Source organism: Gouania willdenowi, chromosome 12 (genome assembly GCF_900634775.1).
Source record: "Gouania willdenowi chromosome 12, fGouWil2.1, whole genome shotgun sequence".
Classification (NCBI taxonomy): Eukaryota; Metazoa; Chordata; class Actinopteri; order Blenniiformes; family Gobiesocidae; genus Gouania; species Gouania willdenowi.
The window spans coordinates 977750-1004370 of NC_041055.1; the positions used below are offsets into that span (position 1 = coordinate 977750).

Below are 26621 nucleotides of genomic sequence, written 5' to 3' on the forward strand. Positions count from 1 at the left end.
TGAGAGGTCAGATGGAGCCCCTCCCCCTCCCCCGCCCCCTCCTCCAGCCTGAGAGAAAGGGATGTCAGACGGGCTAATGCCAAACTCTTTCACTCTGAACACAAGAGAAGAGAATAATAAAAAAACACTGTTGATACATCAGCACCAATATTAGCTTCATAATCAAATATTAGGACTTATTATTGAGAAACTGGTAAAATCAGGCCTGGATTAGAGATCCACCAACATTGGGATCTATTCCTGTTTTAGAACAGAGACGGGAAACTTCTATCACAAACGTGATCGTATCTGATCTGAGGGTCACATGATCAATATTAATGTCAACATTAGAATAAATACCAATCACAGCATTAACTGGAAACAACAAAGGCTTTGTGTCTTGTCCTTTTGTGTAATTTTATGTATTTTTGGAGTCATTTTGTGTATTCGTTTGTGTGTCAAAGTGTATTTTCCTGTCATTTTGTGTAATTGTCCATCATTTTGTGTGTTTTGGATGTCAATTCTGTCAATTAGTGTATGTCTGGAGTCATTTTGCGTATTTTTTGTGTCAACATGTATTTTCCTGTGATTTTTTTGTGTCTTTTGGAGTCATTTTGTGGTTTGTTTTGAGTCATTCAATGCCTTTTTGTGTTATTTCATATCATTTTGTGTGTTTTTGGAGTCATTTTGTGTATTCTTGTCATCTGTATTTTCATGTAATTTTATTTGTTTACTTGACAGAACCCACCAGTTGTCCATTTCTGTGTTGGACGATATCAGTGAATCTATAACTAGTACATAGAGGTGTACAGTACATACTCTGTACTCTGTAGTGTTATAAAGGGGTTTATGTGTGGGTGTAAAGTAAAATAGTGTGTGTGATTTATCAGGTTTAATTTTATGAGACATGAACATGATCAATGTGTTTGTTGTTTTGTTTTTTTTTAGTCATTTTTAGATTTTTTTTGTTTGGTGTATTTTTCTGTAATGTATATTTTTGGAGTCATTTTGTGTGTTTTTGTGCATTTTTGTTGTCGTTTTTGTTGTCTTTGGTTTAAATATTGTTTAGTTTTTTATTTTATGTCATGTATTTTTGTATCTGTCAGTTGTCTTTTTGTGCATTTTTTGTATAATTATTGTTTTTTGTTGCCATTGTAGTGTGATTCTGTTGTCATTTTGTGTATTTTTTGTTTAAATATTTAATTTTGTGTATTTTGACTTTTTTTCATATTTTTGTTGTGTGTGTGTGTGTGTGTGTGTGTGTGACTCGCTACTCCGTGGCTCACACACACGCACACGCTTTAGCTCACACACATGCACGTACATCAGTGACTCACATCAGGCCCAATCAGTGAGACTTGAGAGTTTTGGTAGTTTATCAGTGTGAGCGCGGCTGCTCAGATGCCCCTCCCCCCTCTCTGGTCTAAACTATCTCTCTCTCACTCGTGTGTTTACAGTCCGTGTCTGCTTGGCTGTGTGCGCAGTGATTGGCTCTGGCCACACACGTGACTCTTGCTCGTGTGAGGAGCTGCGTATTGAAATAGATATAGATGGTGCGCTAGTGCTAGTCACACCCTGAGGTCAAAAGCTGAATATGTTTCACTTCTAGGTGAACTCTAGGTGAAATAAAACTAAAATAAACATTTGGAAATTACCAAATTACTCCAAAATAACGGATGCACACACTTGGAGTATTTAGAAGCCATTGACTAAGTTTCAGGTCGAACTCATACCACGTCGGGGAGATATTCGCTCCACACACGCAGACCTTTCTTGCATTATTAGTAGGTATGGTGGATTCCTTGTATGAAGCAATGAATGCTGTGTGTATTTGTGTGTATTTGCTCTCACCTGTTGGCGTATCTCAGCGTGTTCAGAGTGTTTTCACATGAAGCCATTCCAGGAGAAATAGTCGCAATCTGTAATGAGTAAAACAAACAGCACCTTTATCAAAAAACTGCTCAACACTTTACTAAAAACTCAAATTTCAACATGTCCTAGGGACAGTTTCTAGGGTTAGGGTTTCACCACGAGCCGTTTCCTTGATTACTAATAATCGGTATCGGCCCTAAAACCAAACTGCACTCACAGCTGTGAAGATGTTTAAGTACATACTGATGTTTAAGTACATACTGATGTTTAAGTACATACCGAAAAAAAAAGTAACTCTTTACCACCCTCTGGTGTCAGAAGTCTGATACAACATCAGTCTGTTGAATAACTAATTTTCTTCAAAATAAAAGCACCATATTTCTCTAATTCAGAATTGTGGTCTACTTCTGGGTCACGCTCCACAAGTTGACACCCCTTGTCTGAACAACCCTCTAGAGTAGTAGTAGTAGTAATAGTAGTAGTAATAGTGTGCAGTGTGTACTGCGTAGTGTGTAGTGTGTACTGTGTAGTGTGCACTGCGTAGTGTGTAGTATGTACTGTGTAGTGTGTAGTGCATAGTGTGTACTGTATAGTGTGTAGTGCGTAGTGTGTAGTGCGTAGTGTGTAGTGTGTAGTGTTTAGTGTGTAGTGTTTAGTGTGTAATGTGTAGTGTGTAGTGTGTAGTGCATAGTGTGTAGTGCATAGTGTGTACTGTATAGTGTGTAGTGCGTAGTGTGTAGTGTGTAGTATGCAGTGTGTAGTGCGTACTGTGCAGTGTGTAGTATGCAGTGTGTAGTGTGTAGTGCGTAGTGTGTACTGCGTAGTGTGTAGTGCGTAGTGTGTAGTGCGTAGTGTGTAGTGCATAGTGTGTAGTGCATAGTGCGTAGTGTGTAGTGCGTAGTGTGTACTGCGTAGTGTGTAATGTGTACTGTGTAGTGTGTAGTGTGTAGTGCGTAGTGTGTAGTGCGTAGTGTGTAGTGTGTAGTGTTTAGTGTGTAGTGTTTAGTGTGTAATGTGTAATGTGTAGTGTGTAGTGCATAGTGTGTAGTGTGTAGTGCGTAGTGTGTACTGCGTAGTGTGCAGTGCATAGTGTGCAGTGCATAGTGTGTAGTGCATAGTGTGTAGTGTGTAGTGCGTAGTGTGTAGTGTGTAGTGTGTAGTGCGTAGTGTGTAGTGCATAGTGTGTAGTGTGTACTGCGTAGTGTGCAGTGCATAGTGTGTAGTGCATAGTGTGTAGTGCATAGTGTGTAGTGTGTAATGTGTAATGTGTAGTGTGTAGTGTGTAATGTGTAATGTGTACTGTGTAGTGTGTAGTGCGTAGTGTGTAGTGCGTAGTGTGTAGTGTGTAGTGTGTAGTGTTTAGTGTGTAGTGTTTAGTGTGTAATGTGTAATGTGTAGTGTGTAGTGTGTAGTGTGTGGTGTGTACTGCGTGGTGTGTAGTGTGTAGTGTGTAGTGCGTAGTGTGTAGTGTGTAGTGTGTAGTGTGTAGTGTGTAGTGCGTAGTGTGTAGTGCGTAGTGTGTACTGCGTAGTGTTTAGTGTGTAGTGTGTAGTGTGTAATGTGTAGTGTGTAGTGTGTAGTGTGTAGTGTGTAATGTGTAGTGTGTAGTGTGTAGTGTGTACCATGCACGTTCTTGAGTTTTCTCCGATGAAAGAGTCTCTCAGTACTTGTGTTAACTTGCTGGCTCTGAAGGGAGTGTGAGGTTTGTTTCTGCCAAGGGCTCGGATACACTCCTGCACACGCACACACACACGCACACACACACACACACACACCAAACAGTTAGCAGTTAGCCAAACGGTGCTGCACAGGTCACATGACTCAGGCTACTCAGATTGTTTCTCTGATCACACTCACACAACAACAAAAACATACACAAACATTTCTGTGATCACACAAAGAAAAGAAAAGACAAATACAAAAAATACGCAAATAACAAAAATACACTAAATAACACAAATATACACAGTAATACTTTGTTGTTTCCTGTTAATGCTTTGATTGGTTGTTATTCTAATGCATCAATGTTGATCATGTGACTCTCAGAATATTTTTGTGATAAAAAGAGTTCCATCTCTGCTTTATATTAATATTATATTGTACTATTTTAGACAATCCTGCTCTGTCCTGGTGTTTTTAAGTAGTATACTTATTTATTAAAAAAAATAAATAAAATTCTCTCTAGCTCCCCCTGGTGGGAGGGAGTCTCTATTTATACCTTATACCTTTCAATATTTATCAACCATAACTTTACATAACTCATTATCAGAAAGAAAATAAACACTGGTTTGTATTAAACAGTAAAAACACTATTCAAGTTATTTTGCTTTTTTGTTTCTTTTAGAAAGTAATTTCATTATAAATGAGGAAATAAATGATTTACATACAATAACAGTAAGAGTTACCCACATGCTCTAATGTATGGTATAAAATATCAGCTCATATTAAAATAGCTCTGGGTCAGAAGATAATGTAGTTTTTTTTATGTGTAAATGTTATTACAGTGTTGATCAATTTAATGTGTGTTTCTAAGGAACCTCTTTACACTTTAAGTTGGGAATTGTTTTATTTATGTAATTATTGTTTTTATTTATTGTTATCGTTACCATGATACTGTAAATATCATAAATTATCGGGATACATTTTTTATTCTATATCGCCCATCCCTAATCGTTTCTAATCTTTATATTTAAAAACTAGACTCTGATGGATCTGAACGATGAGTTGTGGGTGCCTAAAGTGAGGTTGGGGGACCTTGAGAGCTAGCAGGCTTTTGTTTATCTCGGCTCCCTCCAGGCGTGTTTGCCGGTCGGCGCTGGACGTGTCCGCCCCACGCTCGTTCCCCGCCAGGTCGATGAGGGAGAACTTCCCGTGCATCTTCCCACGCCTACGCAGGATGATCTGAAAGACGGCGTGGCTGCGTGAGGAGTGGGCGTTGGCCGACGTCTGACCTGACGTCCTGTTGGAGGAGCAAAGCTGTGAGATCAGACGATGGTTTCACTGGTTTTACTAGTTTTTACCTGCAGCTGTTTCCCATCTCAATGAGCTTCAGGACGTCTTCGGTACATTTGACGTCTCGCTCCTGCAGACCCACCACCTGGACCTGCTGCTTCCCATCCTCCAGAACCCTCAGCTTGGCTTTACGGTTCAACAGGTCAAACACCTGGTGAGAACAAACACACACACACACACACTGAGCAGGAAAAATACACTAACTTTATCTCACACGTCACTGCACATTTTATCTGATTTTTATCAGTTTTGAAGAAATATTTTACCTTTTTCAGGAAAGCTTTTTTTTTTTTTACTAATTTTGTTGATATTTTTCATTCTTTAAAGGAGGGTGACAGAGAAAGTTTAGGAATCACTGATTGAACAGAATCTCTCTATAAAAGCAATGAATCTCTGTGTGTCTGTGGCTCACATACTGTATCTCTGGTGTTCAGGGACAGACAGAGCTGAGACTTGGTTCAATGGTGTGCAATCATATGGTTAATCAATCATTTCATAAATGTGTCTACCACAAACAGAGCAGAGCTACTAGAGTCACGTACGTGCCACAGCCAATCACAGTGGCGAGCTAGAGTCACGTGTGCAGCCAGAGCCAATCGCTGAAGACCTGGAGTAGCTACGTGAGCACGCACCAGATGTGCGCACACAGCCAAGCATACATACTGTAGACTACAGACACATGAGAGAGGAAGTTTAAGGCTCTTTCACATAATTGACAACTCTACTTAAGCTCCTCCCACTATATGAAGACATACTTCCGACAGGCACTGTACTCTTTTCAATAATGAAGACATTATTATAAAACATGGGTGTCAAACTCATTTTAGTTTAGGGGCCAAATATGAACCAGTTTGATCTCTAGTGTAAGAAAACCAGTAATTTCAACATTATTGTTCCAAAGTTTACTCTTCTACATGTACATAAAATACTAAATATGTAAGAAACCAACAATATCCAGCAATAAGTGACAGATATCAGTCCCAACAGGATCTACACTTTAAAATTAAAGTACAATTAAGAGCTTTCTTTTAAAGCTTTTATTTTGGAAAGTCCATTAAACAGTTGCAAAGTTTGTGGGGTACTTAATTATATTCATATGTTGATAATTATTAAATTAAAATTACAAAGTTAGGGGAAAAAGTCATAAATGTGGGATAGAAAATCATAACTATAAGAAACGTTGATTATTAGTCCCACTTGTTTGCACTGGCCCACATGTTGGGAACCCCAGGATGAAATGATCCCTTTTTTGTGTTTTTTTAGGAATATTTTCCTTACGGAGGACACAGACTTACTTTTCCACTGTAAATTTCAAAAAAGGTGGCAAAGACTTGGAGGTCCATCTTTTTGTAGTTTGGTTTCCTCAGCATCAGAAAAACATCTCTGGCTGCAGAAAATGAGAGTTTTCCTCAGTGATGGATTCATTTTAACCAGTAGTAGCATCACAGTGAGGAAGAGGAAGAGGAAGAGGAAGAGGAAGAACCCACCTGACAGAGCGTAAATCCCCTTCGAGCAGTCCTGGTTTTTCCCGGAAAAGTCTCCACCCATCGTCTGTGAGGAGGAACAGGTAAATACAGTGTTAAGGTGGAAAAAGAGGAAGGTTACCTCGTTTTGGCTGTATGACACCCTCTGCGTTGGGAAGTGATGAAAACCAGACTGAAGAGTTGGTGAATTAATAAAAAATGATTTTATTCTAAACTAAATAAAAGAATACAAAGTGGAAACAAAAATGGTGACCCCCTGGCCAGGCGATCCAAAGACAGAGTGACGAGACACAATATTAAAGCCACGTATATCTCCCCTTAGTTCCCCCCTCCCTCCTCCCCCCCCGAGAGATAGGGATAGAGACAGAGAGAAGGAGGGAGGGCAGGAGATGGAAAGAGAGACAGTTTTTACTCCTTGAGTCAAAACAGTTCGCTCCTCGTTATCTGATTGCTATGGAAACGGAGGTGTGTGCGAACTATGTGTTTGTGTGTATGAATGAATATGTATGGGGTGTGCTATGAGAGTGTGTGTGTCTGTCCTTGTGGTTGTTTTGAAACTTTGGACAGGTTGTTCTGACCCAGAGTGAAGACAAGTTAAAGTTGAAGACATGAGAAATCACACAATGAAAAGTTACACCCCAAGGCTTAAGGATTAAAATATATAAGTAATTATATTATTAAGCATAACTAATTATTCTGCCCCAACAACAGTATACAACAATAACAGACCAAAGCCTTTGTTATTTCCTTTATTATTGCTTAGATCACCTACAAAAACCCTTATTATTATCATTATTAATATTTAATTAATTTTACAAATATATATATTTACTCATTTATGTTACTCATGTTTATCTTTCTCGTTGGTCTTGTGGGAGTGGGTGTGTTGTTTTTTTGTTCTGTAAATGAAAAAAGTCTATAAATAAAGTGCTTAAAAAAGCAGCACACATTAATAACAGAATAATAGACAAAATGTTGACTGAAATACACACAAATGACTCCAAAAAAACATACAAAAATGCATAAAATTACACAGTTATTTAAAAAACAGAAAAAATGACTACAACAATAAACAAACAAAAAAATATACAACGCAACAACAGAAAAACACTGAACTACAGATATTCATCCTACTATTCATCCTTCTGATGAATATTAATTTTAGTTTGATTCAGTCAAACTAAATGTAAAGGTTGTTTAGTCAAAGTGAAAAACGACTCACGTGGGTTTTTCCGCTCCCAGTTTGACCGTAGGCAAAGCACGTGGCCATCCCTCGCTCAAAGATGGTCTCCACCAGGGGCTGAGCAGTGAACCTGTGGATGACTTATTATTATTATTATTACTACAGCTACACACACACACACACACACGTACCTGTACACCATCTCGTTGGTGGAGTTTTCATCAAAGGCGTAGTCGAACCTGAAGGTTTGGTTCTCTAAGTATCGAGTCAGATCCACCTTCTGCTTCGGTTCGTGAACCATTACCACGTCTTTACTGGGAATAGTGATCACGTCCAGATCCTTAGTGGTCAGCTCTGAGAACACAAACATAACACGAGCAGTGAGCACAACCCTTAAACACAACATATGGACACACAAATATGTGGATTTAAAAAATTGTGAAAATGTATCAAAATTACAGCAAAACTGGTAAAAATGTATAAAAAATGTGAAAAAGTTAAAAAAATTGGAAAAAGTACTTTAAGTGTTTCAGTATGAATATAGTGGAGATGTAGGAAAAGTAAGTTTTTTAAAAGTGTAAAAATTGTGCAGAAATGTAAGAAAAAGTCAGAAAATTGTGCAAAGTTGATAAATAATTTACAAAGAAAAAATAAGAAATATCAACAATAATTAAAATATCAGTAATAATAAGACAGAAATAAAAATACGTGCTCAAAATGAGATTCTTGGTTCTGTTACTGCAGTAAAGAAGATGAAGTAGTACTCGAGTACATACTTGTATCCGTACTGAAAACAAAAGGAATCCCACCTTTTTTATTGAGGGGACGAGCTCGGACACACACACATATCCTGTGATCCTCGATCTGAAACATCACACGTGACATTTAATCATGCATTAATAAACTTTGTCTCTATTGTTTCCTGTTTCCTGTGGAGGACTCACCAGGTCGTTGGTGGTCAGAGGTCTGTAGTCCAGACTGGCTCTGAAGTCTCTGATCATACACATGATCTCATAGTTTGGTAAGTTCACGTCCACCTCCTGCAGAACCACACACACACACACACACACACACACACACACACACACACACACACACACACACACACACACACACACACACACACACACACACACACACACACACACACACACACACACACACACACACACACACACACACACACACGCGCGCACACACGCGCACACACACACACACACACACACACACACACACACACACACACACACACACACACACACGATGTAGCTCAAAACTACATATATTCATCTCTTTTTCCTCTGATATGCAGGTTTGAATTAGAAAATGTTAAATTGTGTGACCTGTGCTCTTTTCTCTCGGAGCTCCTGCTGCTGCAGACGTCTTTTCTCTCGTTTCTCCTGCAGCTTTTCCACCTCTTTCACACAGTTGGATTTCCTACGAGCTGCACGACAAACACAATCATCTCAAACTTTAAAGATAAGTTCACACTTTTACATCTCAGATACATCCTTAATGTGAGCAATTATTTGGTAAATGTTTAAGGGCAAATAAGACATTTTCCCAGAAAGAAAATCATGTGCATTATTACTACTAGTACAGTGCCTGTCAGAAGTATGTATTCATATAGTGGGAGGAGCTTAAGTAGAGTTGTCAATTATGGCCAAATGAGTATGTGTTTGAAGGTTGTATGTACATAGAGGTGTACATACTCTGTATTCTGTACTATTATAAAGGGTTTATTTGTGGGTGTAAAGTAAAATAGTGTGTGATTTATCAGGTTTATTTCTATGAAAATGAACATGATAAACTGATAAATAAAGTTTGTACCAATGCAGCGGTTTAGGTTGAATCTGATAAAAGACATAAATTCATACAAATAAAAGTATTTATTTAGCATTTTTTAGTGCAGGGGTGATGTCTATGAATATTTTATTAAAATATATATTTATTAAAATATATCTTTAAAATAACCAAACTACTTCATTCAATAAAAAAAAAAGTCAAATAGATCTATGCATATATATCTAGAAAAACAGTGGCACTAAAGATAAATACACCACATTGATTGATTGATTGTCAGCTGAAGAGTAACTTTACCTGTTCTGGTTGTAACATTAAATCTTAAATCAAACAAATTGAAACTAGTTTAGTTTTTTTCTGTTGATTTTCTTTCTTTGCTGAAACAAGAGCTGCAGTATGTAGACACAGAGAGAAAGAGCCATTCAAAACACACACACGCACACACACACACGCACATCTGCAGCATGACATCACTGACAGAAACACACAATAAACACAAGAAAACAACAAAGATCCACTGATCCACATCAGATCTGTAGAAGATCCGTTATTAAACACAGCAGGAGCTGATCAATAAATACCATATTAATGAGAAAAGTCCAACAACCACACACTGAAACATTTCTAAACTCACACTGACGCAGCTAACATTAAAATAAAAACCAAACAAACATGAAATAAATCAATAATAACATGTATCATTTACATTAATCAATGAACAAATGAATTGAGATATATAGATAGATAAATAGTAAACACTTAATTAGAAAAATAAATAGTAAATTAATAAATAGAACAGATAGATAAAGAGATATGTAATATATAAATACATAAATAATAGGTAAATAAATAAATAAATAAAATAATTATATATATATATATATATAATACATGAATGATAGATTACAATGATAGATAGATGATAAATAAATAAAAAATAAATGGATAATACATAAATAAATACATTGATGATTAATAGATAGATAGATAATTCAAAAATTGAATGAAATAAAAAGATACATAGCATAATTTATTCTAGCTATCGTTGATGATAAATAGATAAGAATTAAATAAATAAATAAATAAATAAATAGCCAATAGCATTGTTTATTGTAGTTACCGTTCTGCTGCTGCTGCAGGCTGGAGTTGACCCCCTGCTGGGGGGCAACAGCAGGCGGAGGTGGAGGTGGGGGCTCTGCCTGAATCTGGCTCTGATTCTGATTCTGAATCTGCTGACTGGGACGAGCTCGAGTGGTTCCTACGGCCGCCGCTGATGAGGAGAGTCACGTTAAAAAACTCACCCATGTGTTTCTATGATGTTTTTACACATCTGGAACGTTCGATCACGTTTCTGCATTAATGAAAGAGTGACCAACAGCAAATACACACAAAGATACTCCACAAACACACACAATTACTCCACAATCACACCAGTCCACTACAGAAATACAGAAAAATAACAGAAATATACGAAAAATACACAATCTGACAACAAAATACACATAATGATTAAAAATGTACAAAACCAAAGCAAAAATACACAATATTACCATAAAAACACATAGGACGACAACAAAAATACACAAAAATAACAGAAATATACAAAAAGAACAAGAAAACAACACAATATGACCAAAAAGACATTAAAAAAAACAACTATAAAGACAAAATTGCAAAACAAATGCAAAAATACACAAAATTACTCAAAAACACAGGACGACTGCAAAAATACACAAAAAAAAACACAATTATACAAACAACAGCAAAAATATGCAAAAATAACTATACAAAATAGAATACACAAAAAATGACAAGACAACATACAAAACAACAACAAATGAATGTTGATCATGTGACATAAATCACATTTTGTGGCCCCGCACCCTGTGATAAAAGCTGTCCATCTGTGATGTTTGCTAAAGTAATAATTTCCACACCCAAACAGAATCAGACTGAAGTCATAAACCATACCTCTGTTCTCCCGTGGAACGTTCTCTGGCTTCGGTATCGCTGTGGCTCGTCTCGTCTGAGGAAATGACGACAAAACCAGGTAAAGGTAACACACAATCTACATCAGGGGTGTAACCAGGTTAAAGGTAACACACAGGATGCATTGTGGGTGTAACCAGGTAAAGTTAACACACAGTCTACATTGTAACCAGGTAAAGGTAACTCACTGTCAACAATGGGGTGTAACCAAGTTAAAGGTAACACACAATCTACATTAGGGGTGTAACCAGGTTAAAGGTAACACACGGGATGCATTGTGGGTGTAACTGTTACGTGTTTCTCTATCGCCGGTCTCCCTCCTTCCCCTTTCTGAGTGGCTGCAGCACACCTGATTGCTGTTGGCAATCAGGGTGAGGGAGATTATTTAGGATGGCAGGAGAGAGGAGCAGGCAGAGCAGAGCTGAGCACTGAGCCACACACACACTGCAGGACAGAGGCATAGTGAGGTTTGTTTGTTATTTGCTTAGTTGTTGTCTTGTTGGTTGTGTTGTTGAGTGGTTTGAAACCTCTTTCTATTTAAGTAGCAATCATTTATCTCATGCATGTTTAGATTGCTGGGCTTTGTTATTTTAGTTTGGCTATAGTCGCCGGTAATCCTGTTTTCCGGGTTTTCTTTCTTGGTTTAATAGTTAGTTTCGGCTGCGGTAGCTTAGCCAGGGTGGGGCCTGGTCCGATGGCCCATGGAGCAGTTAGCCAGGTTCTTCACCCCTCTTTTCCTTATTTTGGCCAGCGCCTGTAGCCTTTTTGGTTTGTTGATTTAGGTTTTGATTCATTAACGTTTTCTTTACAATAAAACTTGCAAACTTGAACCCTTTTGTCTGTGTCCTTTTGTATATGTTAGTGGTCTCCCTTCATCAAGCCACATTTTCCTGAGGAGACCGTAACAGTAACCAGGTAAAGGTAACACACAGGTTACATTAGGGGTGTAACCAGGTTAAAGGTAACACACAGTCTACATTAGGGGTGTAACCAGGTAAAGATTATACCCCACTGTCTACATTGGGGGTGGAACCAGGTTAAAGGTAACACACAGGTTACATTAGGGGTGTAACCAGGTTAAAGGTAAGCCACAGGATGTATTGTGGGTGTAACCAGGTAAAGGTAACACACAGTCTACATTGGGGGTGTAACCAGGTAAAGGTAACAAGCTGTCTACATTATGGGTGTAACCAGGTAAAGGTAACTCACTGTCAACAATGGGGTGTAACCAAGTTAAAGGTAACACACAATCTACATTAGGGGTGTAACCAGGTTAAAGGTAACACACAAGATGCATTGTGGGTGTAACCAGGTTAAAGGTAACACACAGTCTACATTAGGGGTGTAACCAGGTTAAAGGTAACACACAGTCTATATTAGGGGTGTAACCAGGTAAAGGTTATACCCCACTGTCTACATTGGGGGTGGAACCAGGTTAAAGGTAACACACAGGTTACATTAGGGGTGTAACCAGGTTAAAGGTAAAACACAGTCTACATTAGGGCTTTAACCAGGTAAAGGTAACACACAGGCTACACTTTGGATGTGTTACTGTTGGAAAAACCTGATCAACTACCACATGTTTACACGTTATTCTAATAACTCTAATAAGTGAGCTAAAGGACGTGAAACACGTCTCTTGGTTTTTATCTGATGAACACAATGCTTTTTCATTTGTTTTAACAATTGCATATGGACCCTCAGAGGTCCCCAGACCCCAGTATGAGAACTACTGATCCTTCACTGAAAGATTTTAGGACTGAATCTCCACACAAAGTTTAGATTTGTTAATGAAAGCCATAAAAATGTGTTTATCACAGCAATAGAATCAATCTAACAGCCGATAGTTTGATTAAATAACATTAAACAGAAATAAGTGGTGTGTTAATAGACAATAAACTGTGAGTTTTTCTGTCAAAAGCTTTTCACTTACTGAACTCTTGCTTCTCAAATGAGTCGATGGGCTGTATTTTTGGCTTTTGTGCTGCTGTTTAGATGAAACAAAGTGTTTGTGTGCGTTTCTCACTGATATCACAGTTTTCTAAACATAAACCTCTAGATCACTTATTGAATTTCACCTTTTGGATTTTTCAAACCCATTTGTGCTTTTATTTCCTTAAAAAGAATGAATTAAAACGTGGTGTGACCATGTGATGATGCTGACCTTAGGAACTCTACTTGTTTTGGCGACATTGGAAGGAGGCGGAGCCTCTGGACTTTGAGGGATCTCCTCATCAGGAACAACATCTGGATTCAGGGCGAAGATGCTCTCCAAGTCAATCTGAAGCAGAACACAGGTAAACACAGTGATGATATACAGTATTTGTACAGGAAATATATTTTACAAACACTAACACTAACAGAAAAATCCCTGATCTACAGACTAACACGGAGTAGATCCTGGACAAGCCCCCTCATTAACCTTGTTTGTCTAATGTTTAGGTCCAGAGAGCATGACACCAACTACTTTATTGGTCAGAGATGGGCCACTTTTACCCCAGGGGGCGAGGCCACAAACATGTGACTGTATCTGATCAGAGGGTCACGTGATCAACATTTAGAATAACGACCAATCAGAGCATTAATACAGGAAACAACAAAGGTGTGTTTTTGTTGTCATTTAGTACATTTTGTTCTTATTTTGTGTGTTTTTGTTGTTGTTTAGTATATTTTTGTAGCCCTTTTCCATATTTTAGCAGTATTTTTGTATATTTTTCTGTTCTTTTTGAATATTTCTTCTGTTATTTTTCTGTATTTTAGTCATCAGTTTAGGTTTTTGAGAGCCATCTTGTGCATTTTTGTTCCCATATTGTATATTTTTCTTTATCACTGTGTATTTTTGTGGTCATTTTGGGTTTCATGGAGTAATATTTGTGTATTTTTCTGTTTGTGTAGTTCACTGTGCTCATGTGTGCTGTAGCTGTCTGTGAAATACAGAGGGCAGTTTTAGGACCTGGGGGACGTCTCCTACTGAATCATGTTTAACATTGAGACTCATTCAGTGAAGGAGGGCAGAGTTCGTCATCATCACCTCTTTCCCTTTGGTGTCTCCACTCTCGATCCACTCCACCGTCACACTCTCATTGTCCTCGTGTAGAGACGTGACCATAGCCTGGTGGACCCGACCTGTAGAGGAAGGAACCTGATGTACTTTACAACGATCAAAGAATCAACTTCTAATTGGAGTCAGAGGATCTTTAAAGATGCTATCCTGGTTCTATGGGTACGCTCCAGACCTAAAACCAACATTATTGTGCCAAAGCTTTTATAACTCATACAATATGTGAGGCCTCAAATGTTCCATTCCACGTTCATCCATCGGTTCCGCCTCACTTTATACATTTCTGTTTCTTTTGTGTTTCATCATCTTTCCCTGTTTAAATTAAATAAAACATCAGGTCCATATGTAGCACTATAAATTAGCACATCATAAACAGTAAGAACACTTTACTGATCAAAATTATTGAACACTGACCTTTTTCTCTTCTTCAGATAATAAGCAGCTACATGTCTAGCAATGAGGTGCTAGCTGCTACACTTCTAACACTGAGGTGCTAGCTGCTACGTGTTTAGCATTGAGGTGCTAGCTGCTAAGTGTTTAACATTGAGGTGCTAGCTGCTACATGGTTAGTATTGAGATGCTAGCTGCTACATGTTTAGCATTGAGCTGCTAGCTGCTACATGTTTAGCATTGAGATGCTAGCTGCTACATGATTAGCATTGAGGTGCTAGCTGCTACATGTTCAGCATTGAGGTGCTAGCTGCTACAAGTTTAGCATTGAGGTGCCAGCTGCTATATGTTTAGCATCGAGGTGCTAGCTGCTACATGTTTAGCATTGAGGTGCTAGCTGCTACATGTTTAGCATTGAGGTGCTAGCTGTTACATGTTTAGCATTGAGGTGCTAGCTGTTACACGTTTAGCACTGAGGTGCTAGCTGCTACATGGTTAGCATTGAGGTGCTAGATGCTACATGTTCAGCATCGAGGTGCTCGCTGCTACAAGTTTAGCATTGAGGTGCCAGCTGCTATATGTTTAGCATCAAAGTGCTAGCTGCTACATGTTTAGCATTGAGGTGCTAGCTGCTACATGGTTAGCATTGAAGTGCTAGCTGCTACGTGTTTAGCATTGAGGTGCTAGCTGCTACATGGTTAACATTGAGGTGCTAGCGGCTACATGTTTAGAATTGAGGTGCTAGCTGCTACATGGTTAGCATTGAGGTGCTAGCTGCTACATGTTCAGCATTGAGGTGCTAGCTGCTACAAGTTTAGCATTGAGGTGCCAGCTGCTATATGTATAAGCATCGAGGTGCTAGCTGCTACATGTTTAGCATTGAGGTGCTAGCTGCTACATGGTTAGCATTGAGGTGCTAGCTGCTACATGTTCAGCATCGAGGTGCTCGCTGCTACAAGTTTAGCATTGAGGTGCCAGCTGCTATATGTTTAGCATCGAAGTGCTAGCTGCTACATGTTTAACATTGAGGTGCTAGCTGCTACATGGTTAGCATTGAAGTGCTAGCTGCTACGTGTTTAGCATTGAGGTGCTAGCTGCTACATGGTTAACATTGAGGTGCTAACTGCTACATGGTTAGCAATGAGGTGCTAACTGCTACATGGTTAGCATTGAGGTGCTAGCTGCTACATGTTTAGCATTGAGGTGCTAGCTGCTACATGGTTTGCATTGAGGTGTTAGCTGCTACATGGTTAGCATTGATGTGCTAGCTGCTACATGTTTAGCATTGAGGTGCTAGCTGCTACATGGTTTGCATTGAGGTGTTAGCTGCTACATGTTAAGCATTGAGGTGCTAGCTGGTAAATGTTTAGCATTGAAATGCTAGCTGAGGCTTTAGTTTTCCATCCGGTGTTTTTATTTAAACTAAAATTAACGCCCACAAAACACAGCAATGACTTCTCTGGTTCTCCTGTTTCTTGTGTTGTGCTCTGTGCATCAGTGTTATGGGTATAGAGGGTTCACCTACGTCACGTTCTGGGCATGAACCCGGATGCGCGGCAATTTTGGAGGCACTCGGAAGTAAACACTGTGATGAATAAATATCTGATACCACAGAAAAGGTACAAAGACATACAGGGAAGGACTTAGAAAAGTAAGGATTTATTGGTGGTGCAGATCCATGCGAGTTGGATCAATTACGACTCAGACAGTCTTCCATCTATTGCGTATCCTGATATGGTCAACTACCTGGTTTTAACCTTAACCCAATCTGGGTCATCCTTTAGGTCAGAACTTTGACCTTGAATACAATGAGAAATACAGCACATTTTAGCTCTACATTTCAACATCTGTGTTGCTACTGTAGCAGGCTAATAAATGTGATTATATTAAGTCAATAATTAATTATATTATTATTATCACACTAGAAAATGAGTTAAGAGCCACTGCTATCAACAATTCACTTACCTGACAAGAAACGGGCCGAACACATTCAGATGTTGTCCAGATGTTTGCCTTATAGATCCTGGCTTAGCTTCGCTAACCACTAGCGCCTCCTTTCCTCTGACAACTGTTGACATTGTTCTAACTTATATCAGTCTATAAAACCCCAAATGTTTTTCACGGTCTGACTGATTAGTACAGCCAAAAACACAGCAATAATTCACCATTTCCTTTGGTTCCACATTCAGGATCTGCTTTGTTTACCTCGCTATATTGGAGGTACTCAAGCTCCAATATAGCAACTTCCGGTTTGATAACGTGGTGATGACGCGCCGTGAAAACCCTCTATACCGAGAACTCGTAAAATGGGAAAGGTTCTGCACTGTTTGGAGTGCAAAAAATATGAATTGATTAACATAATTATTTTTTTAGTGCGCTATATTATCTGTAATTAATTAATCACAATTAACACATGACAGCCCTAGTCATGTCATTGACCTATGCATCTACAAATGAATTATTAGGTAAATTAAACAATAATTAATTTCTATTGCAGGGCCCTTTTAGATGCCCTGACGGGCCAGATTTTCCCCCCGGGCCTCAGGTTTGACACCCATGTTGTAAGGTAAGGATGGGTGTGGTTGATTGTCTGTATAAATCACATCCTGTGTCAGTGTCAGTGTCAGTGATACAGAGGAGGAGGAGGCACCGACGAACAGAGGATGGAGAGGCGGGCGGGGCTCGGTGCGCACAGCCGGTGACACGCGCTCAGGTGAGAGACCTTCCGTCTGTCACCTCTCGGCGGGATTCGAACCATCCACTGATGATAATGATGCGGCCTGAGCTGCATCTGCATCTCCGTCTGAAGCCCTGTGCGTGTGTCCGTGCGCGTGTCCGTGCCACTCACCGTCACTCCTCTTTATCTCCACGTACACCCCCACGAAGATCTTCCCGAACAGCCCGGCCATGGCCCCCGCCCTGCGGTCCCGGTCCCGGTACCGGTCCAAGAGGAAGAACCGTCGCCACCAACGGTTGAGACAGCAGCTAGGAAGGAGCTGGTACGCATGCGCGGAGAGCTCAGTCGCTTCAGCGCTTCACAGCAGAGAAAGTCACGTGATCTGGGTTTAGCTCATTAAAAACGAATCAAAACCAAACGTGTGTCCATGTTTTTAACAGTAATATGTTTGTGTTGAAAATTATTCCCTAAAAGACGGTTGAATGAGCTTGTTTTAGAATAAATACAGAATAGAAATTAGTACATGACGTCATAAAAAGAAAAGCTATAGTAAATAACTTGATCATAATAATAACCAACTGAGAGCTGAGGCTCTAATATTAAACACAGACCACTTTTACCTCAGTGGTGCTGCAAACACTGTGATTGTGTCTGATCTGATGGTCACATGATCAATATTCATGTCAACATTTAGAATAAAGATCAATATATACGAACATTAATACAATTATTTTCTGCTTTTGTTGTTTAGTGCATTTTTGTAGTCCTCCATTATTTTTGTACATTTTTCTACAATTTGTCTGTTTTTTGTTTTCATGTGAGGTCTTTGGGAGTAATTTTGTTGTCGTTTTATATATTTTTCTGTAATTTGTAAATTTTTCTGCATTAATACAAAACAGAACAAAGGGTTTATGTGTTTTCATTATGGTTTTGTGTATTTTCCTGTTATTTTTACTTTGGGGGCTGCTTAAAATGATGTTTTTTTTGTCTAGCTTTGTTCTTTTATTGTATAGTTTTCAGTTTCATTGTCAAGTTTTTGTTGTCATTTTGTATATTTTTTGTCTTTTTGTTTATTTTTGTAGCCGTCTTGTGTATTAATGTGTATATTTGTTCACCAAAATGTTGTTTGTTTGTCATCAAGTTGTGTGTTTTGGTTTTTGTTTTGTGTATTTTTGCTGTGTATGTCTTTTTTTGTATATCTTTCAATCACATTGTTCTTTGTCGTTTTCGTGTATTTTTGTATGTTTTTCTGGTCATTTTGTGTATTTTTGTGGCCATTTTGTGAATGTTTTGTGTACATTTCTGTCATTCTCTGCATTGGTGCATTTACTTTGCTTATGTGTGATAATCAATGAAGTAAATAAGTATAAGATTTTAAAAAAAAATAAGCTTTTCTTTCTTTAACCATCAGAAATGAGATGTGATCATTCTTCAGATAATGAGTAAATAAATGCCTAAATAGAAAGAAACATCTTTATCTTGTGAGCTTATGCAAAATAGAAAAATTATGCATGAAAAATGATGACGAAACATTTGAGTGAAGGTAATTTCTTTTCTTACCCGGGCCTCGTTGGCGCAGTTAGGCAGCGCGTCAGTCTCATAATCTGAAGGTCGTGAGTTCGAGCCTCACACGGGGCAGAACATTTTTGACCGTTACGAAACGAACATAGGTTCAAAATAGTTAATACATACTAAAACAACTTGTAGGTTTATTTTATCTTTTGTATGCAGAATTCAATAAAATAAAGACCGTATTTGTAATGTTGTGCATTACACCTAACCAACCACATGGTGGCAGCAGATGACAATATATCAAACAAACGTAACAGTAACTACACCCAAAGGCTTGAAAAGGATCAAATGTTTGTAGATAATCCCTAAAAAAATGTGAATTTTTCATTTTTAAAAAAGTTGCAGAAAAAAAAGAAATAATCTGTAGTATGGCATGAAAAAAAAAAGAAAATCTAACAAACACAAAAAATTAAAGTTATAAAAGTAATAGTAAATAAAGTAAATAAGTAGGTAGAAAAAACGAAAGCAAGGCTATAAAATATATAAATACAAAAACGGGCAAAAGATAGTAAAGCATCATTTTCAAAAAAATAAAATAAAATTGAGGTAAAACCATCATCAAACCCAAAAAAACTTTTGCAAATTAAATGCACATACTATAAGGCGCAAAAAAATGACAAAAATGTAAAAATATATCCAAAATTGGAGGTAAGGCTTTTTTATTTCAAAATAATTGAGTTAAGACCAGCATTAGACCCTAAAAACCACTGCAAATATAAAGCACATACTTAAAATGGGCTAAGAAAGCAGTAAGGCAGAAAAAATTACAAAAAACTAAAATCAGCCAAAATCAAAAGTAGGGCTATAACAAGGCATATTTTTTCAAAAATTAAAAAAATAAAAAATATTGAGTTAGGAACATCATTAGACCCTGAAAACCACTGCAAATATAATGCACATACTTAAACAGGGCAAAGAAAGCAGTAAGGCACAAAAAAATTAAAAAATATATTTTTTGTGCCTTACTGTGTTTTTAGCTCATTTTAAGTATGTGCATTTTATTTCCAGTAGTTTTAGGGTCTAATGATAGTCTTAACTCAATTTTTTTTTGTTTTGTTATAGCCTTACTTTCGTTTTTGGATGACTTTTTTTATTTTTGTGCCTTACTGCTTTTTAAGCTAATTTTAAGGAGTGCATTATATTTGCAGTTGTTTTTAGGGTCTACACACCCTCCCAAATTCTTTCCTTTCTTTATCCTCTTTTCACTTACAATTTTATTCTTTTCTTGAACTAAATGTCTTCCTTCTTTGCTTTGGCTTAATTTATTTTTTGTTTTTTATTCTGTCTTGTAATCTTTGCTTCCAATCGTCCTGTCCCGACCTCTTTTTGTGTTTCTTTGGGGTACAGGGGAGCCTCATAATAATGGAACTTCACTAACATCGACAACTTAGCTTTAGTTTAGGTTAGAGTACATTTAGAAAGATTGGAAAAGAGTTGAGGCTATAGATTTTAAGTTAAGTTGAGATTTAGGTGAGTTTAAGAATGAAAAGGTTACAAACTGACAATTAAGGTTAGGGTGAGGCCAGGTGTGCGTAATTTAGGATCAGGTAAGTACACAAAATAGGTTTAGGGCCAAAGATAAGTTTTATAGGGTCAGGTCATATCACTCAATTTAGGTTTAGGGCAGGTGTGCATGATTAAGGCACAGACTTAGGGTTAGGGCAGGATATAAATGTTAGGGTTAGGGTTTAGGGTTAGGGTTAGCCTATATAGGGTTAGGGTTAGGGTTAGCCTATATAGGGCTCAAGGTTGTGAGTTAAGGGTCCCAGACCCAGATCCCCGAGGCACTGGCTATGTTAGGTAAAGGTAAGTTATAACAAACCCCCCCACAAAGGTGGGGAACTGTGGAGCACTGTCCATCAAAGGACGAACTCAATTTTATTAAATTTTTTTCAATTTTTGAAAAACCATGCCTTGTTATAGCCTTACTTTTGATTTTGGGTAATTTTATATTTTGTCATTTTTTGTGCCTTACTGCTTTCTTAGCCCACTTTAAGTATGTGCATTAAATTTGCAGTAGTTTTTAGGGTCTAATGATGGTCCTAACTTAATTTTTTTTTTTTTGAAATTTTTGAAAAAATATGCCTTGTTATAGCCTTACTTTTGATTTTGGGTGTTTTTTGTTTTTTGTCATTTTTTGTGCCTTACTGCTTTCTTAGCCCTTTTTAAGGATGTGCATTATATTTGCCGTGGTTGTAAGGGTCTAATGATGGTCTTAACTCAATTTTTTTTTTTTTTTTTAATTTTTGAAAAAATATGCCTTGTTAAAGCCTTACTTTTGATTTTTGTTTTTTGTCATTTTTTCTGCCTTACTGCTTTCTTAGCCCATTTTAAGTATGTGCATTATATTTGCAGTGGTTTTTAGGGTCTAATGATGGTCCTAACTCAATTTTTTTTTTTTTTTTTTTAATTTTTGAAAAAATATGCCTTGTTATAGCCTTACTTTTGATTTTGGCTGATTTTAGTTTTTTGTCATTTTTTCTGCCTTACTGCTTTCTTAGCCCATTTTAAGTATGTGCATTATATTTGCCGTGGTTTTAAGGGTCTAATAATGGCCCTAACTCTTTTTTTTTTTTTTTTTTTTTTAAATTTTTGAAAAAATATGCCTTGTTATAGCCTTACTTTTGATTTTAGGTAATTTTAGTTCTTTTGTCATTTTTTGTGCCTTACTGCTTTCTTAGCCCCATTTAAGTATGTGCATTATATTTGCAGTAGTTTTTAGGGTCTAATAATGGTCCTAACTCAATTTTTTTTTTTTTTTTTGAAATTTTTGAAAAAATATGCCTTGTTATAGCCTTACTTTTGATTTTAGGTAATTTTAGTTTTTTGTCATTTTTTGTGCCTTACTGCTTTCTTAGCCCATTTTAAGTATTTGCATTATATTTGCAGTAGTTTTTAGGATCTAATGATGGCCCGAACTCAATTTTTTATTTTTTGAAATTTTTGAAAAAATATGCCTTGTTATAGCCTTACTTTTGATTTTTGCTCATTGTTGTTTTTTTGTCATTTTTTGTGCCTTACTGCTTTCTTAGCCCCTTTTAAGTATGTGCATTATATTTGCAGTAGTTTTTAGGATCTAATGATGGTCCAAACTCAATTTTTTTTTTTTTTTTAATTTTTGAAAAAATATGCCTTGTTATAGCCTTACTTTTGATTTTGGCTGATTTTTGTTTTTTGTCATTTTTTGTTCCCTCCTGCTCTCTTAGCCCATTTTAAGTATGTACATTAAATTTGCCGTGGTTGTAAGGGTCTAATAATGGTCCTAACTCAATTTTATTTTTTTTGAAATTTTTGAAAAAAAATGCCTTGTTATAGCCTTACTTTTGATTTTGGCTGATTTTTGTTTTTTGTCATTTTTTGTTCCCTCCTGCTCTCTTAGCCCATTTTAAGTATGTGCATTATATTTGCCGTGGTTGTAAGGGTCTAATAATGGTCCTAACTCAATTTTATTTTTTTTGAAATTTTTGAAAAAAAATGCCTTGATTTTGGCTGATTTTTGTTTTTTGTCATTTTTTGTGCCTTACTGTTTTCTTAGCCCATTTTAAGTATGTGCATTATATTTGCAGTAGTTTTTAGGATCTAATGATGGTCCTAACTCAATTCTTTTATTTTTTTAAATTTTTGAAAAAATATGCCTTGTTATAGCCTTACTTTTGATTTTGGCTGATTTTTGTTTTTTGTCATTTTTTGTGCCTTACTGCTTTCTTAGCCCTTTTTAAGTATGTGCATTATATTTGCAGTAGTTTTTAGGATCTAATGATGGTCCTAACTCAATTTTTTTTTTTTTTTTAAATTTCTGAAAAAATATGCCTTGTTATAGCCTTACTTTTGATTTTGGCTGATTTTTGTTTTTTGTCATTTTTTGTTCCCTCCTGCTCTCTTAGCCCATTTTAAGTATGTGCATTAAATTTGCCGTGGTTGTAAGGGTCTAATAATGGTCCTAACTCAATTGGTTTTTTTTTTTTGAAAAAATATGCCTTGTTATAGCTTTACTTTTGATTTTGGGTGATTTTAGTTTTTTGTCAGTTTTTGTCATTTACTGCTCTCTTAGCCCATTTTAAGTATGTGCATTACATTTGCCGTGGTTTTATGGGTCTAATGATGGTCCTAACTCAATTTTATTTTTTTTGAAATTTTTGAAAAAATATGCCTTGTTATAGCCTTACTTTTGACTTTTGCTGATTTTTGTTTTTTGTCATTTTTTGTGCCTTACTGTTTTCTTAGCCCATTTTAAGTGTGTGCATTATATTTGCAGTAGTTTTTAGGGTCTAATGATGGTCCTGACTCATTTTTTTTTTTTTTTTTTTTTAATTTTTGAAAAAATATGCCTTGTTATAGACTTACTTTTGATTTTTGCTGATTTTTGTTTTTTTGTCATTTTTTGTGCCTTACTGCTTTCTTCACCCATTTTAAGCATGTGCATTATCTTTGCCGTTGTTTTAAGGGTCTAATGATGGTCCTAACTCAATTTTTTTTTTTTTTGAAATTTTTGAAAAAATATGCCTTGTTACAGCCTTACTTTTGATTTTGGCTGATTTTTGTTTTTTGTCATTTTTTGTGCCTTACTGCTTTCTTACCCCATTTTAAGTATGTGCATTATATTTGCCGTGGTTGTGAGGGTCGAATATTGGTCCTAACTTTTTTTTTTTTTTTTGAAATTTTTGAAAAAATATGCCTTGTTATAGCCTTACTTTTGATTTTGGCTGATTTTAGTTTTTTGTCATTTTTTGTGCCTTACTGCTTTCTTAGCCCAATTTAAGTATGTGCATTATATTTGCAGTAGTTTTTAGGGTCTAATGATGGTCCTAACTCAATTTTTTTTTTTGTAATTTTTTTGAAAAAAATGCTTTGCTATAGCCTTACTTTTTATTTTGGGTGATTTTTGTTTTCTGTCATTTTTTGTGCCTTATAGCCTTTTTAGCCCAAATTAAGTATGTGCATTATATTTGCAGTAGTTTTTAGGGTCTAATGATGGTCCTAACTCAATTTTTTTTTTTGGGAATTTTTTTGAAAAAAATGCCTTGCTATAGCCTTACTTTTAATTTTGGGTGATTTTTGTTTTTTTTGTCATTTTTTGTGCCTTATAGCCTTTTTAGCCCAGTATGTGCATTATATTTGCAGTAGTTCTTAGGATCTAATGATGGTCCTAACTCAATTTTTTTTTTTTTTAAATTTTTGAAAAAATATGCCTTACTTTTGATTTTTGCTGATTTTTGTTTTTTTGTCATTTTTTGTGCCTTACTGCTTTCTTCGCCCATTTTAAGTATGTGCATTATCTTTGCCGTTGTTTTAAGGGTCTAATGATGGTCCTAACTCAATTGGGTTTTTTTTGAATTTTTGGAAAAAATATGCCTTGTTATAGCTTTACTTTTGATTTTGGCTGATTTTAGTTTTTTGTCATTTTTTCTGCCTTCCTGCTTTCTTAGCCCATTTTAAGTATGTGCATTATATTTGCCGTGGTTTTAAGGGTCTAATGATGGTCCTAACTCTTTTTTTTTTTTTTTTTTTTTGAAATTTTTGAAAAAATATGCCTTGTTATAGCCTTACTTTTGATTTTGGCTGATTTTTGTTTTTTGTCATTTTTTGTGCCTTACTGCTTTCTTAGCCCATTTTTAGTATGTGCATTGTATTTGCAGTAGTTTTTAGGGTCTAATATATGTCCTAACTCAATTTTTTTTTTTTTTTTTTTTTTAATTTTTGAAAAAATATGCCTTACTTTTGATTTTTGCTGATTTTAGTTTTTTTTGTCATTTTTTGTGCCTTACTGCTTTCTTAGCCCATTTTAAGTATGTGCATTATATTTGCCGTGGTTTTAAGGGTCTAATGATGGTCCTAACTCTTTTTTTTTTTTTGAAATTTTTGAAAAAATATGCCTTGTTATAGCCTTACTTTTGATTTTGGCTGATTTTTGTTTTTTGTGCCTTACTGCTTTCTTAGCCCTTTTTAAGTATGTGCATTATATTTGCAGTATTTTTTTTTTTAAAGGATTTTTTTGTCTCTAGTGGCCTTTATATGACAGTTGCTTGACAGGAAGGGGGTGAGAGAGAGCAGGGAATGACACGCAGGAAAGGGTCCCAGGCCGGGAATCGAGCCTGGACCCGCTGCAGGTGAGGAGCTACAGCCTCCGTACATGGGGCGGGCACTCAACCCACTGAGCTACACACCACCCCGTATTTGCTGTGGTTTTAAGGGTCTAATGATGGTCCTAACTCTTTTTTTTTTTTTTGAAATTTTTGAAAAAATATGCTTTACTTTTGATTTTGGCTGATTTTTGTTTTTTGTCATTTTTTGTGCCTTACTGTTTTCTTAGCCCATTTTAAGTGTGTGCATTATATTTGCAGTAGTTTTTAGGGTCTAATGATGGTCCTGACTCATTTTTTTTTTTTTTTTTTTTTTTTTTTTTGAAAAAATATGCCTTGTTATAGACTTACTTTTGATTTTTGCTGATTTTTGTTTTTTTGTCATTTTTTGTGCCTTACTGCTTTCTTCACCCATTTTAAGCATGTGCATTATCTTTGCCGTTGTTTTAAGGGTCTAATGATGGTCCTAACTCAATTTTTTTTTTTTTTTGAAATTTTTGAAAAAATATGCCTTGTTACAGCCTTACTTTTGATTTTGGCTGATTTTAGTTTTTTGTCATTTTTTGTGCCTTACTGCTTTCTTAGCCCAATTTAAGTATGTGCATTATATTTGCAGTAGTTTTTAGGGTCTAATGATGGTCCTAACTCAATTTTTTTTTTTGTAATTTTTTTGAAAAAAATGCTTTGCTATAGCCTTACTTTTTATTTTGGGTGATTTTTGTTTTCTGTCATTTTTTGTGCCTTATAGCCTTTTTAGCCCAAATTAAGTATGTGCATTATATTTGCAGTAGTTTTTAGGGTCTAATGATGGTCCTAACTCAATTTTTTTTTTTTGGGAATTTTTTTGAAAAAAATGCCTTGGTTGATTTTTGTTTTTTTTGTCATTTTTTGTGCCTTATAGCCTTTTTAGCCCAGTATGTGCATTATATTTGCAGTAGTTCTTAGGGTCTAATGATGGTCCTAACTCAATTTTTTTTTTTTTTAAATTTTTGAAAAATATTCCTTACTTTTGATTTTTGCTGATTTTTGTTTTTTTGTCATTTTTGTGCCTTACTGCTTTCTTCGCCCATTTTAAGTATGTGCATTATCTTTGCCGTTGTTTTAAGGGTCTAATGATGGTCCTAACTCAATTGGGTTTTTTTTGAATTTTTGGAAAAAATATGCCTTGTTATAGCTTTACTTTTGATTTTGGCTGATTTTAGTTTTTTGTCATTTTTTCTGCCTTCCTGCTTTCTTAGCCCATTTTAAGTATGTGCATTATATTTGCCGTGGTTTTAAGGGTCTAATGATGGTCCTAACTCTTTTTTTTTTTTTTTTTTTTGGAAATTTTTGAAAAAATATGCCTTGTTATAGCCTTACTTTTGATTTTGGCTGATTTTTGTTTTTTGTCATTTTTTGTGCCTTACTGCTTTCTTAGCCCATTTTTAGTATGTGCATTGTATTTGCAGTAGTTTTTAGGGTCTAATATATGTCCTAACTCAATTTTTTTTTTTTTTTTTTTTGAAATTTTTGAAAAAAT

The 26621-nt window shown here is 36.2% G+C and overlaps 1 protein-coding gene and 1 non-coding gene across 3 annotated transcripts in view; one reads left to right on the forward strand and one right to left on the reverse strand.

Annotated features, from left to right (window-relative positions):
• LOC114473567 (kinesin-like protein KIF2A) overlaps positions 1-17771 on the reverse strand; it is a 23470-nt gene extending 5699 nt beyond the window's left edge. Inside the window, exons 1-18 of one of the 2 annotated variants that reach the window (XM_028463283.1) lie at positions 17622-17771; positions 14354-14448; positions 13487-13603; positions 13256-13309; positions 11305-11359; positions 10454-10603; positions 8874-8974; positions 8475-8570; positions 8340-8394; positions 7722-7884; positions 7570-7660; positions 6351-6414; positions 6159-6250; positions 4872-5014; positions 4606-4810; positions 3474-3584; positions 1831-1898; positions 1-94 (exon numbers count right to left, since the gene is read on the reverse strand). The exon at positions 1-94 is cut by the window's left edge and continues 11 nt beyond it. In XM_028463283.1, the coding sequence (XP_028319084.1) occupies positions 1-94; positions 1831-1898; positions 3474-3584; positions 4606-4810; positions 4872-5014; positions 6159-6250; positions 6351-6414; positions 7570-7660; positions 7722-7884; positions 8340-8394; positions 8475-8570; positions 8874-8974; positions 10454-10603; positions 11305-11359; positions 13256-13309; positions 13487-13603; positions 14354-14448; positions 17622-17682 (1815 nt within the window). In that variant the 5' untranslated portion in view covers positions 17683-17771. The remainder of the gene's footprint in view (positions 95-1830; positions 1899-3473; positions 3585-4605; positions 4811-4871; positions 5015-6158; positions 6251-6350; positions 6415-7569; positions 7661-7721; positions 7885-8339; positions 8395-8474; positions 8571-8873; positions 8975-10453; positions 10604-11304; positions 11360-13255; positions 13310-13486; positions 13604-14353; positions 14449-17621) is intronic. The other variant, XM_028463284.1, reaches the window with a different exon arrangement.
• A 1243-nt stretch (positions 17772-19014) lies between these two features.
• On the forward strand, positions 19015-19088 carry trnam-cau (transfer RNA methionine (anticodon CAU)). The gene has a single exon. It is a non-coding gene; the product is annotated as a tRNA-Met (tRNA).
• The last annotated feature ends 7533 nt before the right edge of the window (positions 19089-26621 follow it).